The 18741-nt window shown below is 41.3% G+C and overlaps 3 protein-coding genes and 1 pseudogene across 4 annotated transcripts; 1 reads left to right on the forward strand and 3 right to left on the reverse strand.

Annotated features, from left to right (window-relative positions):
• Nucleotides 1–214: 214 nt before the first annotated feature.
• LOC116250478 (triphosphate tunnel metalloenzyme 3-like) lies at nucleotides 215–1090 on the reverse strand. Its single transcript, XM_031624112.2, has one exon. The coding sequence runs from the start codon at nucleotides 1036–1038 to the stop codon at nucleotides 439–441; it is 600 nt and encodes a 199-aa protein (XP_031479972.1). The 5' UTR covers nucleotides 1039–1090; the 3' UTR covers nucleotides 215–438.
• Nucleotides 1091–1740: 650 nt separating this feature from the next.
• Nucleotides 1741–4004, forward strand: LOC116250479 (uncharacterized). Of its 2 annotated transcripts, none has more exons than XM_031624114.2 (5): nucleotides 1741–1912; nucleotides 2151–2281; nucleotides 3130–3188; nucleotides 3297–3333; nucleotides 3452–4004. In XM_031624114.2, exons 2-5 carry the CDS (start codon nucleotides 2153–2155, stop codon nucleotides 3803–3805), a joined length of 579 nt encoding a protein of 192 aa, XP_031479974.1. In that variant the 5' UTR covers nucleotides 1741–1912; nucleotides 2151–2152; the 3' UTR covers nucleotides 3806–4004. The 2 variants fall into 2 exon arrangements, with proteins under 2 accessions (XP_031479974.1, XP_031479973.1); XM_031624113.2 differs by having other exon boundaries at nucleotides 1743–1912; nucleotides 2108–2281.
• Nucleotides 4005–4496: 492 nt separating this feature from the next.
• On the reverse strand, nucleotides 4497–7474 carry LOC116250480 (triphosphate tunnel metalloenzyme 3-like; annotated as a pseudogene).
• A 656-nt stretch (nucleotides 7475–8130) lies between these two features.
• On the reverse strand, nucleotides 8131–16653 carry LOC116250476 (topless-related protein 1-like). The gene is made up of 26 exons (XM_031624111.2): nucleotides 16449–16653; nucleotides 15929–16116; nucleotides 15661–15840; nucleotides 15395–15508; nucleotides 15085–15243; nucleotides 14246–14423; nucleotides 14043–14166; nucleotides 13840–13952; nucleotides 13519–13684; nucleotides 13307–13416; nucleotides 13147–13216; nucleotides 12987–13060; nucleotides 12770–12865; nucleotides 12602–12697; nucleotides 12364–12491; nucleotides 12041–12275; nucleotides 11797–11961; nucleotides 11628–11717; nucleotides 11267–11413; nucleotides 10628–10738; nucleotides 10369–10548; nucleotides 10156–10284; nucleotides 9980–10075; nucleotides 9600–9788; nucleotides 9350–9516; nucleotides 8131–8669 (listed from the first exon to the last, which is right to left on the reverse strand). Exons 2-26 carry the CDS (start codon nucleotides 16006–16008, stop codon nucleotides 8456–8458), a joined length of 3411 nt encoding a protein of 1136 aa, XP_031479971.1. The 5' UTR covers nucleotides 16009–16116; nucleotides 16449–16653; the 3' UTR covers nucleotides 8131–8455.
• Nucleotides 16654–18741: the final 2088 nt, after the last annotated feature.

An 18741-nucleotide genomic window follows, 5' to 3' on the forward strand; every position in this document is an offset into this window, starting at 1 on the left:
GATGGATGCAATGGAATAAGACCTGACAATGCGGCTTTTATCAGGTTTGATACCCCCTCATTCATGATTTTCAAGGTTCATTTGCCTATTTTATGTGTTGCAGAGAAAGGAGCAAAAAAGGAGGTATAATATAGTTCTGAATCGGAGAACAGGTTGAGTAAGCCATTTCACGATCTACAGGAGATCATTACTAGAACCATTCAGTGAAGTATAATGCAAAACTATAAGAAAAATTTTCACTTCATCTGTGCCATGAAAGACAGCAGAAAACAAAACCAATTCCATGAAACATTGACCACCATGAATCAGAAATGAATCGCGATAATCCACAATCTCAAGGATCTCGTTTATATGAACTTAATCCAATCGCTATTTAGTCAAGAGTAACGATAGAAGTAAACCCCATTTCTGAAGATGCAAGCGCGGATGCTGAATTCCTCAGTCTGGCAATTTCCCAGACCGAAAAACCGCAAATTTCGACACTGCAGAGAACGAATAAGGAATACGATTCTCCTTCAGGAAGCCCTCCAACAGACGCTTCGCCGACTCAGGATCGTCGCTCTCGCACTCGATCTCATAACTAGTCCCGAAATCGAACTGCGTCTCGTCCAGCTCCAACGTCAACCCCTGCCACGCATGCACCGCCCTCACGTTCCTGAACCCGCCGAGACAGACGAAGCCCTCGACTCGGAACTCATCCACGACCCTCTTGACAAGCCCGGAGTCGACGGCAGCCAGGCGCCAGGGCTCGGCCACGCACGCCCGGCCAAGGGAGACGTCGAAATCCTCCTCGACCTCCTCCACCCTACTGACGCCGTCGACAATGACAGCCTTCCCCTTGAGAGAGACGACGCAGCGGGAATCAGCGTTATAGAACCTGAGGCGAAGGACGGAGCGGGAAGAGGAGAGCTCTCCGCGGGCTCCGTCGAAGAAGACATTCTCCTGGAGGTGGGTTTGGAGGTGGAAGGGGGAGAGGAGGGAGGCGAGCCGCTGGTGGGAATCGGCGTCGGGGATCCTGAGCTTCACCTCGACCTCCATGGACGGCGCGATCGGTGAGGAAAACCCGAGTGGTGGAATATATAAGACAAATAGAACGTCGTCCTAAGCGTGAAAAATATTAAGCGTTTATTAGGGATTCGCAGATATTTGTGGCATAGCTGAGGATGACCCTCATGTAGTGGGTGCTTCTCTTATTCGAAGTGGTATTTAATGGTGATCATGCAACATGAGTGACATAATAAGATTTTTTTTTTAAGTAGTGATTCACATATTTTTATACCATAAGAGATCCTCGTATATATAATATATAAAATATTTAAAAACAACGTAAATCATTTAGATATAGATAAATAATCAAATATTTCAAAACAACAAGATAAAAATAAACATATTTTATGAAGTTGGTATATGTAAGTGCTAACATCAGGCTCCATATAGCCAGGGCTTGGTTCGTATGTACGATCCCTGGGCCGCCCAACTGATAACTAAAAGGGCCAAGGGCAGGGGAATCTGCAAGGGCATCCAAGCTGGGTTAGCTCACCTCCGTGCTGGGTCAACCACACCGATTTGGGTCAACCACACCGATTTTTTCATGACGCCCCAAAAGTGAACGGGGTTTACCATTTGAGCCTCCTCGGATTCGAACCCGTGCCACCGTAGATCTCCTTGTTCCACCCCCGCAGGCTCGTGCACACGCGCACGCACGAGGACACACCCCACCCCCATCAATGACCCGGAAAAAAGAGAGGGAAAAAAAATCCTCAAACCCTAGCTCGCTCTCTCTCTCTCTCTAGTCCCCTGCTTAAACCCTATCTCTCTCTATGGCAGTATCCGTCTCTCTGATCTACTGCAACTGCGCTGCCGCCTCATAACCTTGGTTCTCGTCTTTCAGGCCCTAATTTGTCTCTGCAAGGTAGGCGCCCTCTTCTTTCTCTTTCTGGTTGATACCTTTTCTGTTTCATTTGTTTCTTCCTTGTGGGTTTTTCTTTTTCCCTGAAAGTCCTGGTTCATTTTTTCTTTTCGTTTCTCTGTGAGCTTTCCTATGTTTGTCTTTTTGTGTTCTGTGTTCTGGAAGTGATATTGGGGGTTTTTTGTGTTGAATAATTAGGATTCTCGGTTCCTTCTGTTATTTTGCGGGAATTTTTTTTTAGAGATGGAGGTCGCAAGAGATTTCTGCTCTTCGGAGGCTGTTGCTCTCAGGCAAATGGCTGCTTCTTTGGTGGAAGCTGTCGCTGTAGAGGCGGTGCTCGTCGCTCAGAAGTCAGTTTACTTACTTCTAGCGGTAATTCCTTCTCCTTATCCTTTGACCTTCTGGTTTACTTATTCATTTATTTATTTCATATCTTATGCCTGTTTATTTTTGCTGCCGACGTTTTTGCTCGGTTATGTAGGTCAAATTTATAGCATCTCGTTTTTTTTTTTTTGGTTGATCTTTCTGCGCCGTAGGCATAAATGTTTCTGCTGAAGGCAAAGAAATTGCTTTTTTTTGTTGCGCAGAAAGGAAGTGATTTCTCAGCTTTTTTTTGGGTTTGTTTTGATTTCAACGTTTCTTTAAGATGCTTGTCGCGTAAGAGCTCGTTCGCTTATTGAGAATTTGAGTTGCTTTTTGTTTATTCTTCTTCTTCTTTAGGGTTGGGAAATTGGGGATTCTTCTATTTCTGCAAGTCAAGTTCCTGTTTCTAGGCTTGCAGTGAATTTTGTTCACACGTCGTTCCTTAGGGTCCATCTTTGTGTTGTATTTTCGCTGATCTCTGTTGCGCTTTGGAGGAAGCCTGTTGATTTGTTTCTTGAGTTTGTTGCCTTTTTATGTGTGTGGAGGTCGGGGGTTGTTAGGACCTCTTTGCTTTATAGCTACGGGTTTGTCCCCCTATAGTGGACCTATATAGTCCACTGCCTTTGATTTTTTTCCTTGTTTTCCATAGTTACTTTCAGCAAGTATAATCCTTTCTGTGCCTTCAAGTTTGGGGCGGTTCTTTTCCTTTATATCCTTTTGGGTAGATGGAGGGTTTCTGTTTCTGTATTTGTGTTTCCCTTTTCAGATATGTGGGTGTTGTCTGAGAGAGAGAGAGAGAGAGAGAGAGTTAAATCATAATTGTATGGCTAACCATAAGAAAAACAACTGTCCTTCAGATGGGCTCCCTGCTCAATGGAAGAAATTTCTTGGATCAAGAGAGTGAGAAGAGTCAAGGGTAAGTAATTGTTCCCTTTTTCCCCTCGGCCTTTTCTTTTTCTTTCGTTTAATTTAGAGTGTGAATGAGAAGCTTTGTTTTATGTTCCTCTTATTTTCCCTTTTGTAGGTTCGATGACAACATCTTAATCGGGATGGAGGATAAGGCAAGTCACGTTACTTATAAATCTTGCACCTCTGACGATTCAATTGCCTGTTGGATGAAGCCTTACTTTGCTTAATTTAAACTCCTCTCATTAATTCTATTTTATCTGGGTGGCGCAGAATACAAGACATGTGGGGGATGGGGTTGCTCCTGAGAACAAAGACGATGGGGATTCAGACAATGATGATGAGGATGAAGACGATGAAGATGGTGAAGAGCAGGATGATGATGGAGAAGGCGACGAGGAGGATGCATCTGGAGACGAGGATAACAATAACCAGGGAGATGACCAAGAAGATGATGTTGTAGCAAACGGAGAAGGAGGCAGTGATGATGAAGACGACGATGATGAAGAGGAAGATGAAGATGAGGACGATGAAGATGAAGATGGCGAGGATGAGGATGAGGAAGACGAAGAGGAAGAAGAAGAGGATGAAGAGATACCCGAGCCTCCCACTAAAAAGAGGAAGTGACCAAACTCGGTTGTTTGGCTTGTGTTTTTCTTAGGGCAGGGACGCAGTTGGTCTAACTTTTTTATGAACGTTGTGGTTATATATAAATACATTTTGTCGCTCTTAATTGTTATTTGTGAAATGTGCCCTCTTTAACTTTGAATGGCGGCACTTTCTCTCTACTTAATTGTGATTTTGAAGCAATATGTATGTTCTCTGATGGATGGAATCTGTTTGATCTACTATTTCCTACTGGGAGATGTTCTCATTCGCTACGATCCTCCTCGCCAGGGGTGATATTACAAGTGGGAAAATAGTTACGTCCTTGTTAGGTGATTTTATTCGCAAGTCTTCGGGACTGGTTTTCTATCCCGAGTGCCCCTCTCCTTGGAAATAAGCCTCCTTGATACCTTCCTGGGCATCATTCCTGAGGAATCGATGTTCATGGGTGATTGGAATTTGGAAATGCTTTCTGATCCTTCTTCTAGTTATGTCAGTTGTGCATTACTCGGATTTGAAACTATTCGATACAGGCCGAGCCTGCATTCTCTGGTAAGTTCAATGAAAGATTCTCTGAAACCCGCTTCTATGATATCCAAATTCTCTTCAAACCATCGTTTTTGTCTAGGTAATCGAACAAACCTTAAAACAGCTACCTGAAAGAGAACGATGTTGACGAGAGCATCTCGGCAACTTTACAAGAATAACAAGGTAAAAAAGTTTCATTTTTCTGTAGCCACTCATTCAAGCGCTTGCACACTTGAGAGTGAGGCACTTCCCAGATGGCATCTTCACAGTTTCAAACATGCTTGAATTTGGGATGTTTCTCTAATTTTCTCTTTTTTCCCTTACCCTAATCTACGAATAGTCTATAAACCATCGATACCCATTCCAGGAATATGACCAAAGATAATTGATGTTCTCTGCTGCTTGGAAGAGGGTTCAGGACAGGCTGTGCAAATCTATTCTGTACTCTGTGCCGTCACTCCTGCATCAGGTCTGTGAAATACGCCATTTTGGGGTTTGAACAAGATGACCCCAGCTGTGTTCAGACCTGTCATCAACCAACTCTTGTTGCTGCCTTTCAGGTAGCCATACGGTTTGTTAGATCATGGTCCAAAGTATCCGGCCATAAGGTAGAGAGAGACCAAAGTTTTCACAAGAAGAAGCCTAAACAAGAAAATCATAGAGCTTACTATACTGGATAGAAAATGGAGAAAAACTATAGAGTGAAGCCACATATCAGAAATCCCAACTACAATGTCTTCCGACTAAGAACTCAGTCCAATTTCCACATGAAGGCGATCAAGTCAATGCCATGGAAACTCAATACCTCTCTTGCAACCGAATCTATAGTCTATCAGAATAATCCAAATGTTTAGGCACAGGAATGCAACACTTGCCTTTTCATTTCACATGCTGTTTACAGTAGAGAGGTTTGAGGAAGGCACCAGATGCTACAACAGGAAAGAGATTGTGCGAAATGAACTCCAATTTACTAATTCTTAGTATCTAACAAAGTGTGGATATCTGTGTATCTTAAGAAGCACCGGAGGATTAATAAGCATGGAACTTTCACCATCAGAGTTGAGAATGTAGTTTGGGACTGTGAAATTGATATAAGTTCTTGACTTTTCTTTATCAACTTATAGCTTCAAATCACCGTCAAAGAGATGAAACCTAGTGAAGTAAGGAACTATCTCCAGAAATTGGCAGGTAATGGCCAAGATAAAAAAAAAGGGGGGGCTCGATTATCTGTCACATCGCCATCTGCTTCCCGTTTACTGCACCTTGATAGAATGTCTGGTTTTGCCATACGATAAGTAGCCTAGTCTGCACATAAAAATGCACTAACAGAAATAAATAATGGCTTCCACACAATAGCCACTCCTTCACCATCACTTGCACAATTCTGAGCAGTGGGAGGAGAGCAAGAATGCACCCATTCGGGCCTTTCTGTCTCAGACGTTTGAGGAAACCATATTGCCCGCCATCATCCTATATGTCTACGATCATTCTCGGAAAATTTAAGATGAATAATTGATCTGGGACAAAAGGAATCCAATCAAGGGTTAGCCACTGTAACCACTCTTGCCAATTCTAACAAATCAAATCTAAAAACTTTCTTTCCTGATCTGTTGCTTCCATGGAATTTATTGAGCACGCAAAAATTGCAATATATTGCCGCTAAGAATCCATTGAAATAACAAAATTTAGAGTGAATAAGACTCTTGAGGAAGCATGGACAAGCAGAAAAGAAAATAATGTAGTACTAATAGGTCAAGGAACACACCTTTGCACACTGGTCCAAAGAAGTTAAACTCGTGCCTGCGCATCTTCATATGCCAAACTATGCAAACAGTTTTTATTTTAATGCTTCAATATCATGATAAAAAAAAAATCAGATGATCCTAAGGAAGATCAGAAGAATATATATTTTTGGGGGTAAACATAATGAAGTTGATCTTCTGATACTAGTGGCATGCTGAAAAAAAAAAACCTGTAAAAGAACTGCTAATTTTGCAAAGAAATGTAGATGTTGAACACGACGATGGATGCAACGGAATAAGACTTGACAATGCGGCTTTTATCAGTCTTGATTTCCCATCATTCATGATTTTCAAGGTTCATTTGCTGTGCTCCAGAGAAAGGAGCTAAAAAGGAGGTATAATATAGTTCTAAATCGGAGAACAGGCTGAGTAAGCCATTTCACGATCTACAGGAGATCATTACTAGAACTGTTCAGTGAAGTATACTGCAAAACTATAAGAAATTTCTTCACTCCATTAGACATTAACCACCATGAATCAGACTTGAATCCCGATCATCCACAATCCCAAGGATCTCGTTTTTATGAACCTAACCAAATCGCTATTTAACCAAAACTAACGATAGAAGTAAACCCCATTTCTGAACATGCAAGCGCGGATACTGAATTCCCTCATTCTGGCAATTTCCCAGACCCAAAAACCGCAAATTTCGACACCGCGACACCGCAGGGAACGAATAAGGAATACCATTCTCCTTCAGGAAGCCCTCCAGCAGACGCTTCGCCAACTCAGGATCGTCGCTTTCGCACTCGATCTCATAACTAGTCCGGAAATCGAACTGCGCCTCGTCCAGCTCCAAACTCAATCCCTGCCACTCGTGCACTGCCCTCACGTTCCTGAACCCGCCGAGGCAGACGAAACCCTCGACTCGGAACTCACTCACCACCCTCTTGACGAGCCCGGAGTCGACGGCAAGAAGGCGCCAGGTTGACCTCCTCCACCCTGCTGACGCCGTCGAAAATTGACAGCCTTCCCCTTGAGAGAGACGCGCAGCGGGAATCGGCGTTGTAGAACCGGTGGCGGAGGACGGAGAGAAAGGAGAACTACCCGCGGTCTCCATCGAAGAAGACGTGCTCCTGGAGGTGGGAGGGGGAAAGGAGGGATGCGAGCCGTTGGTGGAAATTGCATGGGATCCTGCGCTTCACCTCGACCTCCATGGACGGTGCGATCGGTGAGGGAAGCTCGAGTGATGGTGCAAGCCAAATCGAGACCTCACCAATGTGAAAGTAAAATCTTTGTGGAATCCCAAACCCTTGGCTTCGTGCCTTAAAAGGTAATTAGAGTGGATGGGCGCGTACCTTCATGTGTGTTTCGTGCATGTGTGTGCAAGCTCGCGTGCACCCCAGAAAGACGGAATGTATGTGTGAGAATCAATCGTGAGCGTGGATAAAGTTTCTTTTTACAAAGCCAAGCTTTAATTTTTGTACACAGTTTACTTATCATGCCGAAAAGGAAGAAATAACCTACGTAACATAAATCAGCTGTTGAATCAGTTCCTTTTATGATGAACATGTCTTCCATATTTCAATATTCATGAAAATTATGTCTGAGATTTTAAGCATCGAAAATTTACCCATATCAGAAAGTGAATCAGCATAGCTTGACATTTGGAAGGTAAACTGAAATCGTAATTGGTTGGTTGGCCTTCCAATTTACGTGTTGAACAATTTATATGTTGAAGCACGTATGTATATACTACCATGAATTTCAGACCAAAACAGTTTGAACTTAAATATGTGCCGTTAGATTGAGAGTAAGCATTTACTTTAGCTGAAGGAATACAGGTTTGCCTTATGGCACGTCGAAAAGGAAGACATTAAAAAACTGAAAGATCGACCAGTGAGCAGATCGAGACTGGAAATCAACGTAAAAACAGAATGATACTGAATCGAGTAATTTCAGGGGTTAACTAAAATGTGGTACATGTTAGTTAATATAACTAAAAAGAAGCTCAGTCATGCCCCTGACTCTCGAGTATGTGCATGCACAGCAGCGCAGGAGAGACTAGAGAGAAACTATAGAGAAAGATTCTTCACCATTTACCTGAATATTTCACCACAAATAATACAAACTACATAAAGCCTAAGAAATGAAAAAACGTTATCAATCAACAACCTCCTGCATTTCTCTCAAGAAGTCGTTTCAGGACTACTTGCCAGGAGAAAGGGGAAAAAGAAAAAAGAGGGGCATTACCCAGTTTACAAAAGAGAGGAGCCCCTGCACCGCTGCAAGCTCATCTTCCCCATCCGTGTACTATCTTCAAAAGGTTAAGCTATATTCCAACCCTAGTTTCAATTTATAAAAGGGAAAAGAAGGAAAAAAGGCGCAAGAGTTGTCCCGGTCATCTCTGAGGCTGATCCGTGGCCCCAGTTGCCCCTGAAGCTGGTGCAGCTGAAATACTGGTCGCCGAACCGTTTTCTGGTGGTGGTGGGCTGCCCCATTTTGCTTCTGATTCCAGCGGTTCTAAGACATGAACCCCTCCATCCGTCAAGCCAACGGCAAATTGGTTTGGTTCAGATGGATGTGCCGCAATCACTAGTGGATACACGTTGGAGCTGCTTATATAAAGTACATTATTAAGTCAGTGAACATAAGTATTTCAACTCAAATTCAATAGCAGGAAATAATTTTCTAATCCAAAAGAATTTATTAATCCATCATACACCAACATGCGCCACACCACAAGATGCAAACTAACACGCACAATTAGAGAATTGACCTGCGCTAGGCATTATTAAGTATTAACAAGTGAAGGAAGCATCCACACCACAAGATGCGCACTAACACTCACAATTAGAAGTGACCTGAGCTAGGCATTATTAACGAGTGAAGGAAGCATCCAAAATGAGATGCTCTAAGTTTGGACAAGCAAATTATCCCAATCCACTAACCACTAACTTGCAGCTTAAAAGCTTGATTTTTCAAAAAAAAGTTTGGTAACAAAGCCATTGGTATGAAAGCTCAAACATGTATGAAATTTGTGACGTATGCACTGGTGCACAATCTAGTAAAAGAATCTTGATTTAAAGCATGGAGTCGAATTCTTAAGTGCCTGCTTTGTTAACTGGTCAACCTAGTTCTAATGGAAGCCCGGTCTATGCTTCTAAGGTGCCTAGATTCCTTGAACTAAAAAGCCTCAGGCTTTCTCAATTGTTGTCATAAAGTGGAAGCAGCCAGCTTACTGGCTTATGTAGCACACATTTGAAATAAAAAAGTGAAAGGAGCAAAGAGTCACCTGGCATTTGCTGGAAGATAGGCTGCTGGATTGATTCGACATCTTAACCTCAGATTTGTGGCACTGAACACACATATCGCTGAATCTAGAAAGGAAGCATATACTAATTGGCTGTCACACGAGAATGTAGCATTGGAAATTGGGGCAGATGATTCTCGTGGAACCCACTGTAAGACAACATACAAATCCAGATGACCAATGTAACAGCTAATCAGGCAGAAAAACGAGTTTGATATGATTATGAGCAAACCTGCTTTACACATTCCAATTTAGTTGTTTCATAGATAGCAATCTGGGTCTCATGAACAACTAAGAAATGTGTCTGATCGTGGTGGAATTGAACACGTGTATCTGATAATGCACTTGGTGTTCGACCAGCGGGGACTTGCAAAGTTCTGCTCTTCTGCTTCTCCCAGCCATCCGTGCTCCAGACACATAACTGCAGAGGTACAAATACAATGACCAATTAGAAGCAAAAAAAGCAGAAGTTGCACATACAATATAGAGAACACATTGTGCCAATTGAAATTCAAAAAAATGTTTTTATCATGGGTTCTGACATTTTGGAAAGAAGAAAATTGTACAAGGCCTCGGCATATACATTCAGGAAAACACCTTCTTAGTTCTTACCTGAGCATCAGCTCCTGACGAAACCAACACATTCAGTGAATTTGAGAATGCAAGACCAGTGATTCTTTTAGAATGGCCTTTAAGCTTGCTTTTTACCTGCATGATGACAGACTCCTTATAAGTTATAATTCTCGCTTGGTTGATCAAAATAGGTCATGTTCTGTGGAGATGATTACCTCATCTACTCTAACATTATATATTTGGATTGTGGAGTCATCCATACCAATAGCAATTATGTTGTTGTCTTGAGGGTGGAACGCAAGAAATGTGGCTGCTGGTGGTGGTGGCATGAATGTTGTCATAGTCTGCATATAGTAATTGTCCCAACAATTAGCACATCTTCAAGGGCAACAAAAAAAGGTTATTATATTCTAAATATTTGTTCTCACCTTGAATGTCATCATATTAAAAAGAGAAACTTTTCCGCCCGAAGCAGACATCACATACGAATCATTTTTTGACAGTGCAAAGCAAGGAACAGCTTCTTCAGGATTTACATCAGTTACATCATTAGTCATCATCATGCCACTTGGTGGCTGCCATAGTTGAGGCAAGATACTTGCGGTTGCCTACACAGAGTAAAATTCTAAGCAGATACATCACAAAAAAATTCTGCTCATGGAAGAAAAGTCCCTCTTTCTACTTCACCTTGCCACTTGTATTACGGTCACTTCGCTGCCATTTCCAAAGCAGGTGAATGGCATTGGATGCTAATGCCAAGAGGGCAATGCCTGAGTTGGTATACATTAATCTTGAAATCTGCAATGTAATTGCACAAACAATTAGAAACAGAAACATTATATAGATCAAGGAGGGAAATTATTATGTTAACCTCATATTAAATGGTACAGTGTGAAGAAAGCATCAGAAAATAATCAGAGAAAATAATGAATCAGTATACCAAGTTGATAGGAAATTCTCTACCACAGACTCCCTAATTTCATCACATCAGATCATGCCTAATCTCGTGTCAGTGTATGTACACAAATGAAACGTAAAAATTACTTTTTTGTCATACAAGAGGAAAGCAACACGTTCCAATAAATAAAACAGTTAGACAAAAAACTCCCTCAACAAAACTTTCTTGATGGACATGAGTCGATATGGCTTTTGAGAGTATGTAAACAATGTAATGTGGATCATAAAAGAACGGTAGAGAAGTCACGGTAAGAAATATGAAGTTAAAACAAATAGAAAACAAGGCAGTAAGTCCTCAGAATGGCAGAAAGAGCGAAACATATTTCCTCAAGATAGACAATTCAAGAATTTCACAATACGTATTCTTACCTTGCTACTTCTCAAGTTCTCGGGAAGCCTTAACGAGCGGCATTGTAATGGTTCATTTATCTCAGTAAGCTTCCAAATCTTTGATTTATCCATTGATTCATCGACTACCCTAGGTTTTACATCAACCAGGCTTCGAGCATCACCATTCTAAGTCAGTTAAGGAAAGAATATCAGTAAAAGGTGCAGAAAAATAAAGGTCAACCTGATCTTTGTCTTTCTTTATAAACTAACAAGTTTTAGCCACTAAAGAAATGGCAATCTTGCAAAATATGTTAACAAGGTATTTCTAAAGACTTATTTGTCTTAGACACCAAATAGACATGAAACAATCAAATAAAGAGTTTGTGAGAATGAACATTACCATGGAAACTACGGTGGCTGCCCTATCTACAGGTGTCGGAACTGTTCCCCCAGCAGAAGGAGCACCAATTATTGCATTCATTACTGGTGGCTGCAGCAAAGCACTTTGTTAAGAAAAGAATCTTAATTACTACATTCCATTCCCTTAGAGGATTAACCATTTTACCCACCTTAACCATGGCCTCAGATGCCACCCTAGAGGCATCAAAGGAACGGTTCTCAAATGTATGCAGCAATCGCAGTCCATCAGCATTTGCTAAGATTTTGAACCCATTATCGCTTGTTGAAACAGCCAATAATGTCCCCTCCTTATTGAAACGGATTCGGGGGCTCGCCTGACAAGAAGAAAAATTATGAACTATTAATCTATAATTTTACAGGATAACGCAGACTTATCGTTCATCAGAAGCATACCTGCAATCCGCCTTCGGCATCAGTAGTAGTGAGAAGGTTAACATTGTCCATGTCCCAAAACTTAACCAAATATTCATCACCAGCAGCCAAAAACCTGTTTCTTGTTGTATCAAATTGGATGACACCCAAAGAACGCTTTCTGAACCCTTGATATGTCCTTTTAACAGCACCTTCACTTTCGTTCCATTCCACAATGAATGATTCTCCTTCCTTACTGGTACCACATGAAAAAAGCCTGCAAAATATCCACATGATGCTTATCATGTGATAGATGTATCTTTAGAATTACACTTGGTTTCTAATTCTACATTAGCAAATCAAACCTTGAGCCATCAGCACTATACGCCATTGTAGTGCACCAATGACCTGGAGCATCATAATCAACCCTAGAGCCCATATTATCATACAACCATGCCTTTATTTTGCCATCTACAGCTGTTGAAAAGATGAACTGAAAACCAGAAGGATCAATAAGCCTTTTAACACCTAAATGAAAATATATAAAAAACAGCAACCTCACTTGCAAAACCAATAAAATAGTACTTCAAATGGGGTAATTACCTGGATATTTTCTTTGTAATGAGGACAAACAGAATAAACAGGTGCTTCATGCCCTTCAAAGCAGTATTGTTTGGCACCTGTGGTTGCATCCCACACCTGTAGTAGCCAACATTTACTAAATGTAATCTAAAACTATCACAACTACACATATAGCTCCCGATAGCCAACCTTTATGGTCTTGTCATCACCACAGGTTACGACGCATAGTTGCTTGTTAGGGTGACAGAAAGCAATATCATTAACACCACCTACATGAGCATCAATCTAGAACACAGAAGAAGAACAAGTTGTAAGATAGCTGCAGAATATGATGCTGAAGATCATATGATAGGCCTGGGGCACAAGCACCAACAAATACATAACTTGAGCAACTTAAAATATATACCTCCAAGTGTTGGCGTATGTCATCAACACCGTGATAAGAATACACATGCACAATATGTCTAGAGTATGCAACCCCTGGAAAAAAAAGCAAGACAACATCAGAAGGAGATTGCAATAGTTTTTCTCACTACAGCTATGGACGAGCATTTTGCTGTTCCCACCAAAAAGTGAACCATCTGGGCTCCATATGACCCGACTGACAGACACTCCAGGTTCTTTGCTAAGAGCAGCCTGATCATCATAAAATCAAGTAAATCAATATGATGATTGACTAAAGAGACGTGCAACATAACTGAATAAGTTTCTGTTCCAATAACATACCTGTAAAGGCATAGAGACAGTTCCCTGGTCCCAAAGTTCAAAAGCTTTCTGCACTAGCTTTTTTCTAGTGCCAACTTCCCATAATGCTACATCGCCCACATTTGTACCAACTAAATCACAGAAAGAAAGATATCAATTGAATGTCATAATGAAGATAAATAAGACCTCCCAAAAAAGAAAAGGAGAAAAAGGAAGAGCTGAAGAAATCTGACCAAGAAGTATCGTCTGCTGAGTAGGATGGAAATCCATGCTCATGGCAGTAGATCCTTGACTCAATGCACGAGCAACGTTCTTTGGCAAATCATCCAGCGTATACAAACTCTGACCATGGCTCTGACCAGGGTAGGAAACTGGTAATATATTTACAGGAAGACTAACCTGTACAGTGGACAACAATATCAAGTTTTGCTAGAATTTTTGGTTCACAGTTCAAACTTTTAATGTAGCAGAAGAAAAAGGGAAAATTAGTTTACGGCCAGCTTCAAAATGACTAAAAAGAACCATCTGAGTAAACATATTCTCAATTCGCCTACCTCGTCCGAGATACCAATGGGCCTTGTTCTTTTTGAAACATGATCAGAGTCTGCTGAGTGGTAATCATTGGCAGGATTGTTTGGAGGAGTTCTTGGATGTTTCAATAAGGCAGCTAGCCCCACATAGAGACAAGTTAATGAAGATAGAAATTTCAGGTTGGCCAACACAAATGCAAAGTGCAATGGCATGAAAAAGAAAATACTTGAATTAGCAGGAGCACCGAGACCAATGGCTGCACCAGGAACAGCAGCATGAGTAACAGCCGGTGGATTTGACATCCAGCTTGCTAGTTGGGTTGCGACAGGAGCAGGCGTGGGCTGGAATGGCTGAAAAACAAAGAAAGAACATTATGTACCTGCTGTTGTTGGTTAGTTTTATCGGTACTTCTTGGGGAACAATTCTTACCCCATGTGCAGTCAGTGGAGGGAAACCCCCAGCTTTTGGCATAGATCCTAGGAGTGGATTATTTACAGGTGAAGGGGCCCTTGCACCATTTGGTTGCCCACAAGAATGGTCAACAAAAAGGGTCTTTATATCAGGATTCGGTCTTGGGTTTTTGCACAGCTGATGCTGCCAATTCAAGCTGCAAGCACAAACACAAAAGAGTAGTTTCCCAGTGCCTTTTGTCTAAGACAAAACATTTACAAGCATTGCATCAGATAAAACTGCTACAACTAAAACATCAGCATGACTTGGTGGAAACCAATACAGCAATCAACTTTAAACAAATAAATCACTAGAATAATCTTATATTTTGTATTTCTCATAAATGTAGGAAATCGTTATGCAATAAGAGATAATATGGCATAACCAAATTTTAAGTCATTGACCTCATTGCCTTTATCAGATTCAAACCATTGTTGTGTATAACTATAAGGAACTAGAACTTGGGATAACACCATCGCAATTATTGTCAGAAGGAAAAATTAAAAATGAAAAACTGTCGCACCCTTGTTTGAAATTCTATTCTCCATTTACAACAGTCCCGTAGGTGTAAAAAATTGGAATTCAATTGGAATAGATGACAATCTAGCAATGTTGTATCTCAAGTTTCATTCAAATCCAATTGAAAGCCACGCGTCCAATAAGTTGCAGTTCAACTATACATCTAAGTGTAATCCACTAGCTCAAGATGTAACAGCGTACCACTCATCAATCGTCCAAGAACTACCAAACTGCTAGAAACACTACTGCTGTTCCCAATTTACCAAAATTCTGGAGAAGGTAAGCATTCATAAGGTTACCTCTGATTAATGAGGGTTCGCAATCGTGAAGTCTTGAGACTGGGGAACTGTAGTTTGTCACGGAAAAGAGGATTTGCCTCAATCAACTTTTTCAACTCAACCAACATTATAGTCCTGGCGGACTTTGTATCACCATATTTGGAAAGCTGCTCATTTTCCCTTATAAAACAAAAAAACAGAGGTAACTAAAAAGCCAATTTCCACTCCCAAGGAAGAATTACCAGATGTTTGAGCTACTGCAAGAACACATGAGTAACCATTTTCATGAATTACAAAGAGAAATGAACGTGGAAGACTTAACAGAAGGTACCTGAAATTATCCAAAGTTAAAAGTTGGGTTATCTCCTTAAACAGTTCTTCATTGAATGAGGCGAATACTTTCAAATCCTTTACAAGTATCTCTACTGCCTTTGCACGATCATGCCTGAAGTAAAACAAAACAAATGCGCCCTTACAAATTAATGGAAGTAGACAGCACCCAAAACAAAATAAAAAGGAGCAAAAGCAGCTACTAAGTAAACTAATATGCATCCGCAGCACAAAAAAAAATGAGGATATAAGGAGCATTATTCTTACTTATCCAGTGCCTCAAGGTACTTCTGCTTGCGTATCTCAAAAAAAATCTTCATAGAGTACCGATTGTCGTCCACTTTTGTGAACCCAGAAAGGTATTTTTCCACTTCATCCCACTCCCCATTGTGCACGGCATCCTCAAAATACTTCATGTTAAAGAAGAACCCAGATTCTTGTTCCAGCCTAAACAAACCAACTCCACGTCAAATGAATCAAACACCTGTTCCAAGACACTTTACGTATACATAGCAAAACAGCAGCGATCACATACTTGTGAACGGTCTCTTTGAACTTCTCTTCATCAAGAAACTGCAGTATAAGGAACACGAGTTCTCTACTAAGCGACGACATTGCAAAAACCCAGACTCGCCAAAAGTTCCAATTCCAGCACTGGCCTCCTTCACACCTACACCATCCAAAAGTAGGAAAGGACAAGAAGAAAGACCCACAAAATTGCCCCTGCAAGCAACCGCGAATGGTCACGCTTCAGACAACAATCAAAGACCAACACCACGAAAAGAATGTATACAGAATCATGTCACGAATAAATAGGGCAAGAATTTTTGGAAAACCGAAAAATTCAACAACAGGAGAGTTAAACAAGCCAAAAGAGCAACGGAATTAGTTCAAAGACCTAGGGCTTGAGAAGGAAATGAAGTTGACGAAAGGAAAGCGAGGGAAATTCAAAAATCTCTAGCCAGAGGAATCCGAATGATACAAAAGGAAAAGAAACGACGAAAAAAAGGAGGACAAGGACAAACACAAAAAGAGGTGCTTCTTCTGGAACTCACCTCTCACGCTCCTTCTCTCTCCGAGAGAAGAGTAACAGAACGGAGGAAGACACACAAGGGCCGGAATTTCGCCCGAAAACCTCCCCAACGGCACGATTTAGCTGCCACAAGAAGCCTCCAAGAGTTCTCCCTCTCCCTTTCTCTCTCTCGCTCTCTCCCCTTTTCTCTTTCCTTTCTGCGGGATGAAGAAGATGAAACTTCGCAGATGCAGAAAGAGAGAGGAATTTATAGGGAGGAGATAACAGCTCCTGCTATACGTGCAGCTGCTTATCAAGGTCAGATAGCTGCTGCGCCTTATATCTAGAGGATTGATAAGACAACGTGCTTATCGGCGTTTTACTTGAGGAACCCGCTATCATGCGCGAACGAAACGGACAGCTGTCGGTTTGGTGAGTTTCCGGATCTCAAACACGAGGATAAAATCGGATTTATCTGCCACTTTGGAATCCTGGCATCTACTTACCAGAACAAAAGCGTCAAAACGAAAATTGACCGGTCGTGGCAACGTTTCCTAAAAAAAAAAAAAATCAATTAATATATGTTTAATAACAGAAAAATAAAGAAAAAAAAGACAAACTAAACAATAAAAAAGGTTGGAAAAGACATTAAAAAAGAAATGGAGCTTAATGATTAAATTCTAATATGTGAAATATCAAGTATTAGAATCGGCGGATTTAATTAACTCGTTCAACCTAAGATCAGCCCATTCTTGACCTGTCTTTATTCGAGAATCGAGTCAACCGTCGAATTGCTGCTGGGCTTTTGGGAGACCTTGGAAGGCAAAAAGGTCATTTAACTACGAAGTGGATGGCCTGTACTGTAAATTCGGTCTTCCAGAAAGGACTTTTACGGGACTGCGTCGCAACCTTGTGATCGAATTTAAGAAAATGCCCTCGACTGTTCAAATAATTACGGGAATGGCACTACTTTTGCCTTGGGGAAGGCTTTAGCTGGGGAAGGTATATAAAGTAGAGATGCTGGTGGTCGGAAGCTTCGGGGGATCCGAAATGACATTCATGCCCTTGGAGGGTTCGGCACTTTCCCGGTAGAGTCTTTTCTTTGGGTCACGCATTGGAAAGCGAAGGGTCGTTAACTTTTGGTGCCGAAAAGGGAGGAGGTTGTTTCGGTCAAATTACGCGCATCAGTGAAATTACCGAAACGTCACCACGTTTGTGGACCTCGTGCCGGTAATGCCCCTTGAAGATTCCGAAAAGACTCGCGTGCGAAAAGCCCCGTGGTTGGTTCAGTCTCGGTCGAAGAGGGAGCGGGATTTTTTTTTGCCGAAAATGACCTCGGCGGCCCCCTTCTCTTTCTTCCGCGTTATCTATAAATTTCTGGAGGTTGCGTGCCAGACCCACGATCCTCGGGCGGGGCAACCTTCTCCTCTGTGGACCCCATCTGTTTAAAGACTGAAAAGCCCCTGAACCCGGTCGTTGAACGAACCGGTGCAATCCGCAACGACTCCCGATTCGTTATCGAACTTCCTCCGACACTCACATAGTGAAATGACATGTTCGTCCACAGGATTGCCATCCGATCGTATGTGTCTACCACATCCTTGCGGTGATGATTGGAGGGCCTTTTCGAGAAAGGGTCGAAGGCGGCCTTCCTTTTTCACCCGTGTGAAGCGAGTCAAGTCTACAAAATCAATATTTAATTTTCAAAAAATATAAGCAAAATGTCATTAAAGACCAAACCTTTTAGTGTTGACAATTGCTCCGTGCTTTGACAATCTCCAATAAAGTAGTAACCGATATTTTCGCGTCATTTATCGGAGAAAAACAACATAGATCTTCCCATTAAAGAAGATGCAACTGATTCGATCATAATTGTGCTTGGATATATATATATATATATATATATATATATGACTCAAACATATCCTTTATCCAATTTTAAACGTCAGGCTGATTAGGTGCATAGGAAGAAACAAGAAATACAAAAATTGAAAGGTCATGCATGACGCGCCAGCTTTCCGTCGTTCGTCCTCATCTCCAATTCAATGCAACTTTGACTATTCGATCGTCAATTTGTACCAGTGCTATAAGATTTGAACTAGAATTGAAATGGGCAGGATATTCAAAAGTTCAACTGAACTGGTTTTGAATAAGTAAAAAAACTGTTATATACATTTTTCGACAATAAAGAATAATTAAAAAACATAAAACTTTTTTAAAAAATAAATGACTAGTATCCGACAGGTGGCACCTCCCATAAATCTGATTAATTTGCAGTCGGACTTCATTGGTCTTCTTGGCACGTTGGCCGATTCAAACTTATTTATATTGGAGAA

Source organism: Nymphaea colorata, chromosome 3 (assembly GCF_008831285.2).
Source record: "Nymphaea colorata isolate Beijing-Zhang1983 chromosome 3, ASM883128v2, whole genome shotgun sequence".
Lineage (NCBI taxonomy): Eukaryota > Viridiplantae > Streptophyta > Magnoliopsida > Nymphaeales > Nymphaeaceae > Nymphaea > Nymphaea colorata.

Excerpts from the sequence above, each read along its gene's own strand:
- LOC116250478 (XM_031624112.2), bottom strand. The coding sequence starts at position 1,038 with ATGGAGGTCGAGGTGAAGCTCAGGATCCCCGACGCCGATTCCCACCAG.
- LOC116250479 (XM_031624114.2), top strand. The coding sequence starts at position 2,153 with ATGGAGGTCGCAAGAGATTTCTGCTCTTCGGAGGCTGTTGCTCTCAGG. Across the intron at positions 2,282-3,129 it reads CAGTTTACTTACTTCTAGCG|ATGGGCTCCCTGCTCAATGG; the intron begins GTAATTCCTTCT and ends ACTGTCCTTCAG. Across the intron at positions 3,189-3,296 it reads GAGAGTGAGAAGAGTCAAGG|GTTCGATGACAACATCTTAA; the intron begins GTAAGTAATTGT and ends TCCCTTTTGTAG.
- LOC116250476 (XM_031624111.2), bottom strand. The coding sequence starts at position 16,008 with ATGTCGTCGCTTAGTAGAGAACTCGTGTTCCTTATACTGCAGTTTCTT. Across the intron at positions 14,167-14,245 it reads CTCCACTGACTGCACATGGG|CCATTCCAGCCCACGCCTGC; the intron begins GTAAGAATTGTT and ends TTTGTTTTTCAG. Across the intron at positions 13,217-13,306 it reads CTGTCTCTATGCCTTTACAG|GCTGCTCTTAGCAAAGAACC; the intron begins GTATGTTATTGG and ends TATGATGATCAG.